The 13,447-nt window shown below is 50.9% G+C and overlaps 1 protein-coding gene across 2 annotated transcripts in view; it reads right to left on the minus strand.

The window, feature by feature from the left end:
• LSP1 (lymphocyte specific protein 1) overlaps positions 1–13,304 on the minus strand; it is a 48,471-nt gene extending 35,167 nt beyond the window's left edge. The window contains exon 1 of one of the 2 annotated variants that reach the window (XM_021526725.4): positions 12,603–13,304. In XM_021526725.4, coding sequence (XP_021382400.3) covers positions 12,603–12,682 — 80 coding nt within the window. In that variant the 5' untranslated portion in view covers positions 12,683–13,304. Of the gene's footprint in view, positions 1–852; positions 986–12,602 lie in introns of those variants that run through there. The other variant, XM_021526726.4, reaches the window with a different exon arrangement.
• Positions 13,305–13,447: the final 143 nt, after the last annotated feature.

A 13,447-nucleotide genomic window follows, 5' to 3' on the forward strand; every position in this document is an offset into this window, starting at 1 on the left:
CTGCCTAATTCCATCTCTAACCCATGCATCTGCTCAACTAAATATGAAAAGGTGAGAAGTGCCTCTCTTCAGCCCGGTCAGGGCCATCAGCATGGCACACCACCATCATCCAGAGATGGATCACAGAGACCCATGGAGGGAAGCAGCAATTCCAGCCCCCAGGGAAGAGCACGGTGACCGCATGGCAGGGAATCTCAAAGCCAGCAGACAATGTAGCCGTCCTCCCGGGCTCAGCGCCGGCTGACAAACGGGAATAAGCCCAACTGAGCCATCCACCTCCCTGCCCTGGCAATTATACTCGGAGAGAAAGCTTCAAAGCACTATTGTGATCAATTAAATCGAAAAAAGAGCAGTGTCAGCTTGCAGCCCTGGGAGGATCCAGCCCTTTACTGATCTCTGAATTAAAAACGCGCATCACAGCGTGCACAACGTACAGTCCCTGCGGAGAAAAAAAGAAAAACCCTTTTTCTAGGCAGAAGCGTTCAGCACTCAGGAGACACAAAAAGCCACGTACTGAGACATCCCTTGCAGGGAGAGGGAAAAGCAGCGGCTCAGGTGAGTGTCACAGTACAGTTGTGCTCAGTTATTTCAGTTGGGAGCTCCTGGAAAAGCCATCAGTAAGTTCAAATCTGCTTTTCTCATCCAGCTTTAGGGGAGGAGAGGGAGGTTTATCTATTATCCTTCCTTCCAATGCATGGGGGTAAGGACGAAATTCCGCCGATTTAAAGGGACACGAAGATGGTCGGTGCGAAACGCGCTCCCTCTCCCCCGCGGCGCGCCCCGCCGCGCCCCGCGGCGCGGGCACATCCAGCGGGAGCCGGGAGCGGAGCCCGCGGGCAGGTGGGCGCTCACCTGATGAGGTTCTGCAGGCCCTGCTTGCTGGAGTTCCTCCTCAGGATCGCGCTGGTCATGGTGGCCGAGCCGCGGCGGGCAGGGTCCCGCTGCCGCCCCCTCCCCAGCGCCGCAGGCAGCCGCCCGGCACTGCGCGCTCCCGCGGCCCCCTCTCCGCCTTCAGGAAGTTCTGCAGCTGGTTTCCTTTTGTTTCTGCTAGCCCCCCCCTGCTCCACACCCCCGGCTCGTCTCCTCCACCTCCACCTCCTCCTCCTCCTCCCCCTCTGCCTCGTGGAAGTGTCACGGGAGAATCTCTGGGGGCGCAGCCGCCGCCGGGCCCCCCAGCACAAAGCCCGGCGCTCCCCTCTCCCCTGCCAGGGGGAATCTCTCCTGCCTTTAACTCTCCTCTCCCTCCTTCATCTTCTCTAGCCCCCTCCTCTCCCCCGCCCTTTTTTTTTCTTTTTTTTCCCTCTCCCTCTCTTTTTTCCCACCTTTCCCACCGTTTTTCTGATTACACAAAGCAACTAGGGAGCAGGCATCCAGGTTGGTAACTTGCAGTCGGTGGGCTGTAAATCACTGCTGCTCCATTCACAGCAGAAGTCTTGCGTGAAGGGCTCACCCCCAAACAGTCCCTGCACGTCGGAAGGTGAGCCAAGAGTCAGATTAACACGAAAGGGGCTTAGCACTGGGAAATGCCACACCAGAGGAAAACGTTCTCCTGGGATGGAGACAGCAGCAAGATTTTGGAGGAAGCCACAGAGCTGCAGCCCCTGCTTCTGCTCTCAGACATTGCCCCCTCACCAAGTCACCCGTGCCTCAGTTTTCCCAGCCATCAAACTGGCCAAGAGGCAAAAAAAATTGGCTAAATTTGTCTTGTCTCCATGAAACACTGATATTTCAGGAGATAAAAGAAGTGCATGAGTGTTTGATGAAGGACTAAGATTGCCACCTGCTAAAACAAAATGCCCATCTGCCACACATTCAGATGGTTGTTCTTCATGCTGCCTCCTCATGGGAGTAGTCTTGGGAGGAAAAAACAAAAGAGTCTTTCTCCCTAAACTGCATCTCCTGGTCCACATGTGCTTTTTGGGTGAAAAGAAAACCTCTACTATGCCAAACCAACAGGTGCCTGGACTTGTACCTAGCAAGTTCCAGCCCTGCCTTGTACTTGCACATTATGGTGCTCATGGCATGGCCTGCCCATGTTCCCCAAGGTTAGTGGGAATATTCCTCTGGCTGTCTGCAAAATGGGAGCAGTTGTGATGGAACCACTCTGCTGAGACCCTCACCTTCCTTCTGCTTTCATTCCCTCTCATCTCATTTACATGTGTCCTTTCTTCTGCAGAAATGTTTCTTGATGCCTCATAATCTGAAATGGGGAAGTTGCCCATAAAATACACCAAGAAATCTCAATTTAAAAAAAGGAAGTACCTGCCCTCCCTTCCACTGTCTCTTCATTTCAAAACAGCTTGTTTTTTTTTTTCCTGTGGGTATTTACTAAGCATCACCTAAGTGATTATGAACAACAAAATCCACAAAGTGCAGACATTGATGCTGGCCTCACTCTGTGGGCTGCTCAGATGATATCACACTGCATATTTTTCTTCCTAAATTCAGTGAGAAGATGCAAGAGATCCACCACAAAAGATCTCTTGCTGAAAAAAATGTTTGTTCCAGCCCTGCAAGTGCTTGCAGGAGTAATTAGGTTTAAGCATGTGAGCATTCCTATTGACTTCACCACAATTGGCCAGAGTTGAAATGAAGTGTGCACCTACAGGGTTTTGTTTTTGGAGAGAATGGGCCCAAACCTGCCACTGGCTCCCATGGTCCAAGCCAGGCAAGGAGACAACTTGAAGGAGCCCTGTCAGGCAGAGATGTATCTCACATGGGCCAGCAGCAACCTCGGGCTGAATGAAATCACTGCAAGCATTCTTCACTCAGGCAGAGATGCCAGAGAATCCTCAGGGAGCTGAGGAGGGGCAAGGAGGAATGCAGTCTCTGTCACCGGGAGAAGGCAGGAGCCTCCTGGAGGTAACGGGAGGCTGCTACCTGTGGGAGGCGAAAAGTCTGTGTGTAAATGGGCAGAGGAAAAGCTGTTAATTCCCCCAGCAAGAGAGCCTTGGCTCCACACCGGGTTTGACTCCCCGAGGATGCCAGCATGAGCTCCTTGTCTTGAAAGCACTTGGCAGACTTCCACCCAGGTTCCAGCACTGACTGCCTCTCAGAGATGGGGCTTTCAATGAACAGGGCTGACAGAAGCCATGCTTGGATGATGAAATGCAGGACTGGGGAGAGGTCACGACATTAGCTCTTGCTGGTCTAAGGTGCTAAGATAATATGGAAACACCAGAAGAGAGGCAGTGAGGAAAGGGGTCCCTTAACTGCAACAGGCAGCAGGCTGAGCTCTGTGTTGCTCCCAGGGAGAGAAATTCCTGGTACTGAACTCTGTCTGGAAAAATCTTTCAAGGTGTCTGGGCCACTGAAACTCTGGAGAAGGCTTCCTGCCCTTCTCCTGGCTTTCATCTTTGAGAAAGACATTAGATATGACAAGAAAACTCATCCTTCCTCCAGCATAAGCAAGGTCCTGCAGGACCACAGCAGGAAGAGAACAGGGCAGGACCCACAGCTTGCAAGAAAGGGAATGGACAGAGTCATTATCCCCATCTCTGTGAGGCAGGGAGCATTTAAACCCACTATTCAAAAGCACAAAGGCCATGCCCACAGAGAAACCCCACAGCACTGCCTTAGAGTGCAGAGGCACCTTGGGTCCCCTCTCCTCTCCTGCCCCTCACTGCCACGTGCATCAGTCTGAGTCATGCCATGTGTCCAGGAGCAGTAAGGTCAGCATCAGTCCCACAGCTGCTTGGATCCTTTCACAGAAACAACCCCCCTGATCCCACCAGGAAGTGGGTAGGAGTACAGTGGACACAGGAAGAAAAAAAAAAACAAAAATTAATTCATCTGTTATTTTTTGGCACAGTTTAAGCTAGGAGAACCAGCATAAATCTCTGCAGAAAAACACCACCCCAGTAAAGGAACTGGAGCACACAGGAGCACATTGTGTGGCACTGGAGTTCCCCAAAGCTCTTCCCAGCAGCAGGGAAGGCAGAGAAGGTGAAATGCTGTCAGAGAGAGTGGGTCTGCCTCCATCACTGTGGGAAGGAGGGCTGGAGTCCCAGAGAGATAGGGCTGCACCAGTTCCCGTTAATTACACAATCATTCTGCTATGTAGCACTAGTTGCAAAATCCGCTGAAGGCTCACACATGGTCAAGGGGAAAAAAAAAAAAGGAAAAAAAAAAAAAAAAAGAAAGAAAGAAACAAAAATACCCTAGCCCTGCTAGTGAGCATACATCTCAATCTTTTCTCTCCAATACTGCTGGGATGTCGGCCACTGTCAGCATAAGACCCAAAGCACAGTCACTGCAAGGGCCAGTCCTTTACAAGTGCCACCATCTGCCAGCATGGTTTCCAGAGGTCCATGCCTGCATGTCAGTGGTGGGATCCCACCCTGAGAAGATATTCTCACAGGGACAGCCTCACATCTTCAGTAAGGACTAAGAGCTCTATCTCAGCTGGAGACCCTGTGCCTCCACCAGCAGCCCCTAGGAATAGATGGGGGGTGGTCTCTGGTTTTCCTTTGAAATGATGCATCTTTCCCTCTGCCATCCCAAACCTCTCCCCCTATCCTGACATCCCAGCAGCCTCTCCTCACCAGGCACGTGCATCCACCACTTGGAAAGCAGCCTGGCTGGCATCAGCATTTGCCCAGCTCCCCAGGAGCCCCATTTCAGGGAAAAGGGGCTGGTACATTGGTACATCAGCTGCACAGATGGTGTGGTTTACATGCTGGCCTGTGGGGTAGGGTTTGCCCACCTCACCTGCACCCTGAATTCCCACTTAACTCAGTCCACCTTACTCTGCCAGCACTCACTTTCAGGCAGCCAAATCCAGAGACCAAGACAGGTAAACAAGAGATAATCCTGAGGAGACAGAGGACTAGGAGCCAAAAGCAGCACATTGTCTCCTTCCCACCAAACAGCTCTTTGCAAGCAGCAAAGTGTGCTGCCAGGAGGGCAGGGCGCCCCACCTCTGCAATTAGCTCAGGGGGCAGGGCAGGGAGTCCAGTCCCAGTGATGCTCCCCAGCAAGCCTTCCTCTGTCCTGGCATGAGTGAGGAGAGGATATTCCCAAGGCAATGCTCGACCCCATGGGTGTTCAGGGAGGGGCTGCTGTAGGCAGGAGCCAACTCTGTTGGCTCAGAGTTGTTGCCAGGCCAACGTGCTCAGAGGAGCACCATGAAAAAAATGTATAATTGTAGGTCTAAACAGCCAGCAAACACTGTGTTGTACTAAGTCTGAAATATTTGGCATGGGATCAGTGATGACTTTCTTCCTCTGATATCCAAAGAGGCAGAAATGAGAGGGAATCGGAAGCTGGGTCTAGAAGGAGCATCCTTCTTCCTCTACCCCACCACCACCTCTCACCCTCACACAGAATGGAAAACAGACACTCCCTGGGGAATTCAAGGGGTACATCCATAAACCTAAAATCACTAGGTTTCATAATGACGTTTGCTTAATTTATCAGTGAGAGGGGAAGGTGCAAGTCACAAGCCTTATAAGAGAAGATGCTTTTGCCCCAGGGGTGATAAACACAAGGACAAAGGATGGATTTAAAAAGCAGGGGAAGGAGAGAAGCATTACCAGGGCAGCCCAGCACAGTTAAAAGAGATCTGGGCTCCTGTTGCACCAAGGGCTGGGCAAACAGCAAGGACCACCTGAGCCACTGTGATGAGCCACCCTCCAGGTTTCCCAGATCAGAGCCAAGGCCAAGTGACCCAGCCAAGCCCTGGAGGAGTGCAGCTGGTCCAGCATGTCGAGCCAGCAGCATTACTGATACTGTGCACTGCTATCTATATATTATGTTAAATCAACAAAGCCATTGGGAAAGAGACAGGAAGACAAAACAATGGCTGCAGATAAGACACTCCCATCCCACACAGGAGGGTCATTACAGGACAAGAGGAGAACTATTGGCCCTGAGGAGGCAGGCTTCATCTCTTAGGGATGCTTGTCTACCATGAGGCCAAGAAGCAGGACAAAGGACTCCAGCCAGGATGGATAAGATGCAGGCAGCTGCTGCCAAGAGATTGTCTTCCCCCAGCAGACACTGCAGGAAAAAAGCCTTTTTATAGCATCACATTGCTTCGTCATGAGTCTCTGCTGAATGAATGTGAATTTTGAATGTCTATTTAAAATCAATGGAGTGGTCTTTGCTTTGACTAGGTGGATTAGATGGACACTGGGCAGCTGAAGACACCTTCAGGCATCTCCCATGCCAGGTATAAGAGGTGCACTACCATTAAGGGAGGCACCACCTTTCTTCAGCAGGTGGCATCTGTGTGACACGTTTAAGCATCGCCCAAAGCCGTGCAGCACATTTTGTGGATAGGCCTGTAGGTGAGTTCATGAGTGCACGAGTGCAGCCCTATGTCGAGCCATGCTGCTCAGCTGACCACACAGCTTTCAAGAAGTAAAATACAGCTTCTGCCCAATATAAACTTATTAGCTCATCTGCAGCTGGCTCCAGGCTCTGATGCAGCACCGTGTTGTGCAACACAAGCAGTTTTAGCAACCATTAATCTCCGCTTTACGCTGCCAGGCTGTCACTCCAGCTGGGGTCAGGGGAGACTAAAGGGATAAGAAGGAACTCCCAAGCACCATCAAGTAGCTCCTTGTCCCAGGGAAAGGCATCTAATATCAGCTTGCCCATATCCACCCATGCTTCCCTAGCTGAGCTGGACAAAAGACAGGAGCTGTTTTGAAAGGGCTGGCAAAAGCATCATCATGTATTCAGAGAGCTTGAAGACACATGGCTCCATCAAGGGGGAATAGTCATTAATGCTCCAAAGTGGGGCCCAAAGAAAAGCTGAGAGGAGGCTTTCTGCACAAAGGGCAGCTAACCTTGTATGCAGGAAGATGGCAACTGGAATGCAGAAGCAGCAGAAGAGACAAATGCCACCCCCCGGAAGAGGTCCCACCGAGCAGGGGTGCACAGCCTGTGCATCACAGTAGTCTGCCCTTCAGGACAGCTCAGCTTGGGCACAATGCTGTCAGCTCCTCTTATGGGAAACTATGAGACATCTGCAAGGAGGCACTTATTTCAAAAGGAAATTATTATTGTCATCAATTTTACTGGGAGAGAACTCTGCCCCTCCTAAATACCTGGCAGCCATGATTGTTTAGGGTCTGTCAATAATTCAGAGTTTGTCAATGCTAACGGCTCCAAAGCAAGCTTGCATTGGAAAGAAAACTGCTTCTGCAGCAGAAAAGCACAAGCATGCACAAGCACAGAAGAAGAGATCATATTTTCCAAGCTATCTGGCAAGGACTTGATAAAAGGCGCTGTACAAACTGTCTAGTCAGCTGCAGCAAGCAACAGATACCTAGAGCTGGGAGAGAGGCTTCCTTAGTAATGCAGAATGAATTCCTAACAAAAAAAAAAGTCTGTTTTCAAAATAAGCACATAAGCAAAAGAACTGAAGACCTCCAGCGGAAGCAAACTGGCAGAGTTTTCTCTATGGCAGGCAGAGGGATGGTGCTGACATACACTGGCAAAAGCATTTGGGCCTGCATGTCAGTTTAATAGCAAGAGAAATCCAAATAAACTGAGCTCCAGCAAATCTGAGTCTTGCACTTCTCAGATCAATTGCTTGCAGATTGCCCCAAGCTTTCAGACCACTGGATGGAAGTCACCAATTAATCCAATAGAAGCCCTCTGACTTCCATTTGTATTCATCAATAAATCCAGCTGGGTTTGCTCATGTATCTTCCTCTTTATCCATGTATTTTGGACAGTTACCAGATGCACCAGGCTGCTGGCCACCACCACTGCTCATGTGAGACAGGCTGAACCCAAGTGGTTCCTGGGTTTGACACTCCTGTGTATGACTGAATATGGAGCTGTGCTGCCAGACCCAGCAGCCCATCCCAGGAGGGACTTACTTAAAGTAGCAAATAACAGAAGGTATTTTGTCCTGCCTTGCTGCAATTTCTCCTGCAGGGGATGGGGGCTGCAGGAGTGGAGCCCCAGAAAGGCACTGGAGACCTGCCCGTGAGAAAGACAACTCTGAGTGCCAAAACCTGGGATTAAGACACTTCAAAGGCTGCCTCACACATCTGGTGTGTGTTAGGACGGATGCACTGGCAAGGAAAACATACACGGGCTCCAAGTGGGGCTGGTTAACCCACTCGTGACTGAGCCTCTGTGGAACATGTAGACAGGCTGAGGACTCAGAGACACCTGGCCAAGCCTCAGGAGAGCTGGGCTCAAATCTCACTAGTGGCCTGTGCTTCCTAGCTGATTCTGGGAAATCAGGGAGCCATCCAGGTGCCTAAACACAGGTGTCAAGTGTGGGATGCCTTGGGTTAGCTAAAACAGCTGCCAAGGCCTGGCAGATGTCACACAGGTCCAATAGGAAACCGCCTCTTCTGGGCACCAAACCCACAGTGGGTGAGTTTGCAGTCAGGGCATCCCTTCACCCTCCTGAACACCTCAGCCTCAGCTGTCTGGCCTTGCAGCAGAGAGAACCAGTCCTCTATCCCTGAGGCAGCAGCCACAGGCTTAGCCACAGAACACCCACCATGGTGACACCCTGACCTTGGCTGGGCACTGTGGGTGCTCCTCTAGTACTGATCATACCAAATTCATGTCATGCAGGACAGCTGCTTTCCCAGAATGTGCAGCACCTCCTAGGTGCTATTTTTTGACCCATACTAGATGGGCATGATCCAGAACATGACCTGGGTAAAGAGGCCTGATCCCCTATCATACATGCCTGTGTTTTCCTTTCACTGATGTACATCCCCAAGGCTTCTCCTCATGAAAGGCTTTAGAACAGAACCATATAATGAAGATCCATTCCCCACACATTTGGCTTCAAAGGATGCCAAAAACTCAGCCTGATCAGGAGTTTATTGGACTCATTAAGAGAACAGGACCTGCAGCTACAGGAGGTCCAAGCTGCTGTGCAAGCTGGGGGAGCAGAGCCCTCCCTCACCTGTTCCAGGTGAGCAGGCACCATCCCTCCCAGGCAGGTTTGCAAGGCTGGACTGTGCCAGGAGAGTAGCATGGGGAGGATGAAGTGAGAGCACCAAATCCTTGTGATGATCCCTCTGAGCACCACCACAGGTTTGCAGTCAGTCAGAGCCAGATTACGCTCTCAGGAGCCTGGTGGTCATACCAATCCCTCCTGGAACCTGAGCAACAACTTTATTTGGGTCAGGATTCCCACCCCCGCTCAAAGAAAAAGCTGTTCCCAAGAAAAACATGACACTGAGGAGATCTCGGAGCACCTCCTGGCCAGGTGGTCTGTCCAGATGTGAGTTAGTGTCCTGACTGAAGCAGCAGCCAGGCTGGATGAGTGCCTAGCTGGGAGCAAACCCAGCTCTGAAGAGAGCACCAGGGCAGCAAGGAGCCAGCTGAGCCCCCAGGCAGACCCCACAGTTGGGCACGTGGGTCACAGGGGTGACAGATGCAAAGGGGGATGCAGGCAGAGCATCAGTCAGGGCTGGATTAGCAAGGTCATTGAAGGTCAGAGCAGAGGGGCCCAGGATCCCCAGGGCATACCAAGGTTAAGCACTTCCCTGCTGCACAGCCAGCCCTTCCAGTTATCGCAGGGTTTTCAGATTTGGGGAAAAGCCCTAAACCCTCTGAAGTAAGTTCACCTTACAAAATCCAGGGGCAAAGGATTCCCACAAGCTTCAGAGCCAGACTTCACACCAAGAGTTTTTAAAAAGCCAGCCTTTCAGCCAGGAGAGAGTCTTCAGTGTTTTAAAAAGGAAAGTGCAATTCAAATGAAGTGCTAGGCAATCCCCTGCTTTAACACACACTCCTCCAAACCCATAGCTTTACAGAGCAAAATAAGCCTGGAGGCAAGGCGAGGCAAGCCAGGCTTAATTTATTTTTTTTTCCTCAAGGAGAAAAGGACAGTGAAAGCACCTGATACCTCCTATAATTAGAGACAGTTCTTTATCCCTAATGCCACTGCCAGACCACCTATATCCAATTTGGAAGCCAGAAGTATAACCCAGCTTCATTAAATAATCCATCTGGTCCTCCCCTGTTAATTTCCCTACTATTTTTCCACTTTAATGAGTCCAGCTGGGTCAAACTGTGACCAGTTACTCCTGAGCAGGGATCAGCCATCCCTTCATTCTACCCCCAAGGAATCTGGTGCACTGAGGGGTCCAAAAAGTCTCCAAGTATCAGTTTTCCCAAACAACCTCCTTCCAACCATGGGTATACTTAGCAACAGCAGTCATTTCAGCAAAGACCCTTAAGACTCCTCTAAGGATCTGGAGAATTCAAGACAGCTGGGGATGGCCGTGGCAAGGAAAAGCCTGGGGCTTGCTGGCACAGCAGAGCCTCTCCCCAGGCAGTGACCATACATGGGCTGCCTGCCCTGCAGCTCACGGGGAGGAAAGCCCCAGGAGGATGGAGACAAGGGAATTTGGGAAAAGCCAATCTGCCTCCCAGGTGCAGATATCCTGCACAGCACAGCCCAAGGGACGTGCCCAGCCATGGCTGTAGGAACTAAGGGCAGGAGTTACCTGTAAAGCTCCAGAGCTTTACAGAGAGCTCCGAGTTGCAGACCCTGAACATACTGGGCTCCCAGCCTCTCCCCATCAAGGCAGGACAGCCCAAGCAGCCACCTCTCCAGAGCTTTTTGCTTATTTGGGAAGACTCACACCACAGCAGTTTCCATATAGCTATTCCAGTTCATGGAAGAGAGCATAACACAGGTCTGGTTTAAGCAGTGTTGCACCTGCATCAGCAGGACTTTGCCAGTATGTCCCAATCTGTACGAGGAAACAGAGTAGGCTGTGTTCAAATTAATATTTCTAGAACCTTTTCTACTGCATGCTCCTATATACACTGAGCACAGTTAAATAGACAAGGTCCATTGTCTAGGGAAACACAGCACCAATGTTTTTCTCCTGACATCTCCCACTGTGCATTACACCCAAGAGCCTTGGGATTTACTTTCCTGACAGTTCTATCACAAGATTGGTTGCTCTGACATCCATCATGCTTTAGGTTGTCCTTAGAGCCTTGGCCTGCTTCCATCCATATATGGGTCAGATTGAAAAGAGCTTTTTCATCAAGGAGAGGAGATCAGGGAGATAAGCTAGCCACAGGGTGAAAAAAGGTAGACCCAAACAGCAAATAAACACTTCCTTCCTCCATTTTGGGAGTGGAAATCACCAGAGTCTAGCAAGTGTTTAAACGGTACAAGGAAAAGCAAGAGAAGTTGAGAGCTGCACATGAAACTAATTATACAAATTGTAAGAGAAAGTAACTCTTCATATTTTTGAAACAGAGGAACTAATTTCTGCTCACTATTTTTGCCATAAATTTTCATTAAGATTCTAGAACACAGCTAAAGAGGAAAGGATGTGCTGCCCTACTGTCAGTGTTCACACTCTTTTTAAAGTAGGCTGTAAGGGTCTGCCTGCTACAGAACCGACAGAACAGACTCCTCCAAACAGCCTTTTATTAGCTGAAACTCCATCAGGAAACAGAAAGGGAACAAACTGACCCAGCCCCACCAGCAGACCCCGCCAGTGGCCCTGCAGCAAGAGGGGAGCAGGAAGGTTTGCTTGCCTTGGCCATGCACAGCAGCTGCTCCTTGCTGCTGCAAGGTGAGCTGAACCTGCAGCAGAGGCACAGCCAGGCAGGAACACTACTGGGAATCACATCGATCCCGCTGCTGAGGAAACCCCTGTCCTCCCTCAGCAGCCAAGGCTTCCCCTTTGTTTCAGCAGCAAGTCACGTACAGAGATTTCCAGCACATTTTGAAGCTTCCAGTCAAATCTTCAGCCGAGGCTAATTGCTGTCAGGTGTCAGCAGAAGCACTTACTGCAACCACTGATGACAGGAGATGACACACCTTTCTCCTCTCATTGTCACTCAAGGGGCTTTTTTCCCCCCATCAACATCAGCTATGCCAGCTCTCAGAAGCCTTGGGGAGAAATGCTAATGTGAGCTTTGAAGCTGGAGGTGAAAAATCAGGCAACCTCCTAAGCTCCCTGGATGCTCAGCCTGAATCCAGTCCAAATCTGAGTACTTGTGGGTGATGCACTTTGGCCAAGCTTATCTATCTGCCTCCACCACAGACAGATGTGGTCTCTGCTACTGATCTGTCTTCTTTTAACCCTCATGGACAGCTGTCTGTATTCAAGTGAAGAGACCCCAAATTTTACAGTCTCTGCTGATTAAGCAATAAAGCAGAGCAGAGGCACAGGGAGATATATAATTTTACAGCAGCCAGCCTGAAACATTGCCAGGTTACTTCAGCTGGTGACATAGGGGATGCAGCAAGAAATTAGATGTGCTCAGAAAGGAGAAGGCAGCTGATCTCCACATTAGAGAGGTCTTAGAGACGGGGCTGATTTCAGCTGCAGAGCAGCTCCAGGTCACCAGACCTCTCCCTTGAGCTTTCCTGCTTCTGGAGCTGGGGTTTCCACTCGATCAACCCCTTCCCAAGAGCTTTGAGGTTCCAAGGGGTTGAGACCTTTAGGAAATCTAAGTCTCATCCTAGCTGGAGAAGCTTGTCAAAAACCTGATGGAACATCTGACCTATTCCAGCCTCATGGGTCATCATTGTTCTGGTTGCACATCCTCCTTTCCCTCTGTGCCCCCCCCCCCCAGCTTCCCAGCTGCCCAGTATCCTGGGACTGGAAGGCAGCTGTGGTGTCCCCAAGCCTCACCTCTCGTTCTCCTCAGGGGATTCATCTCCCACTTGGCTCACTCCTTCTGCACCCTCCTGGCACCCCTCCGAGTCTGACATCTTCTCCCCTGGTTGGCAGAGCAGCCCCACAGACAGCTCCAGCACCAGGGTGCTGCTGTTTCGCTTTTCCTGTGCTCAGCAGAAGTGAGCTGTGCCGGAAACTTCATGGGCTGAGGGTTTGGGGGGATGGGAGAAGGTAGAAGGAAGATGAATTTGGGTGTTTGTTTTGCTTCCTTTTAAAAACCATTGAGACTGATTTAAGATTTTACTTGTCGGTAGCTAAAAATTTGGAAGTCCTGGGCTAACCCAAAAGAAAAGTGGGCAGCATAGACATCCCCACCATGGCAGGGACAGGAGTGGACCACTGCCCCCCGTGCCACTCTGGTGACAGCCATCATCTCTAAACCACAGCACCCTACACTGTACCAGTCCCAGGCTGCTGCTGCAGGTGCTGCCAAGGTTTTCCTGTCTTTGCACCTCTCAGATCCCACTGGAGCCAAAGGGACTGCTTCTGCCCTGCAGATGCCACCCCCTCTCCCCCCATCTCAGCTCTTCCCCACAGCTTCCTGCTGATGCCATCATAGGTTGAGGTTCTGCAACTCCTCCTGGGGCTAGGATTGTTCTCTCTTTGTCTCTTCACCACTGGAGAAGGGCATGAGCATCTGCAGCTCTGGACAGGGACCAACAGCAGAGAGGCCCCCCACCTCCTCAGCACAGCCCCTGCCAAAGCCCCCCCATCCTCACCAGGACTGCCACAGTGAGGCAAGCCTTGCTGGCACCATGGCATGAGTCGGGGTCTGGCCACCCAGGCAGGCAACACCCACC

Source organism: Lonchura striata, chromosome 5, assembly GCF_050655825.1.
Source record: "Lonchura striata isolate lonStrDom1 chromosome 5, ASM5065582v1, whole genome shotgun sequence".
In the NCBI taxonomy this organism is placed as follows: Eukaryota; Metazoa; Chordata; class Aves; order Passeriformes; family Estrildidae; genus Lonchura; species Lonchura striata.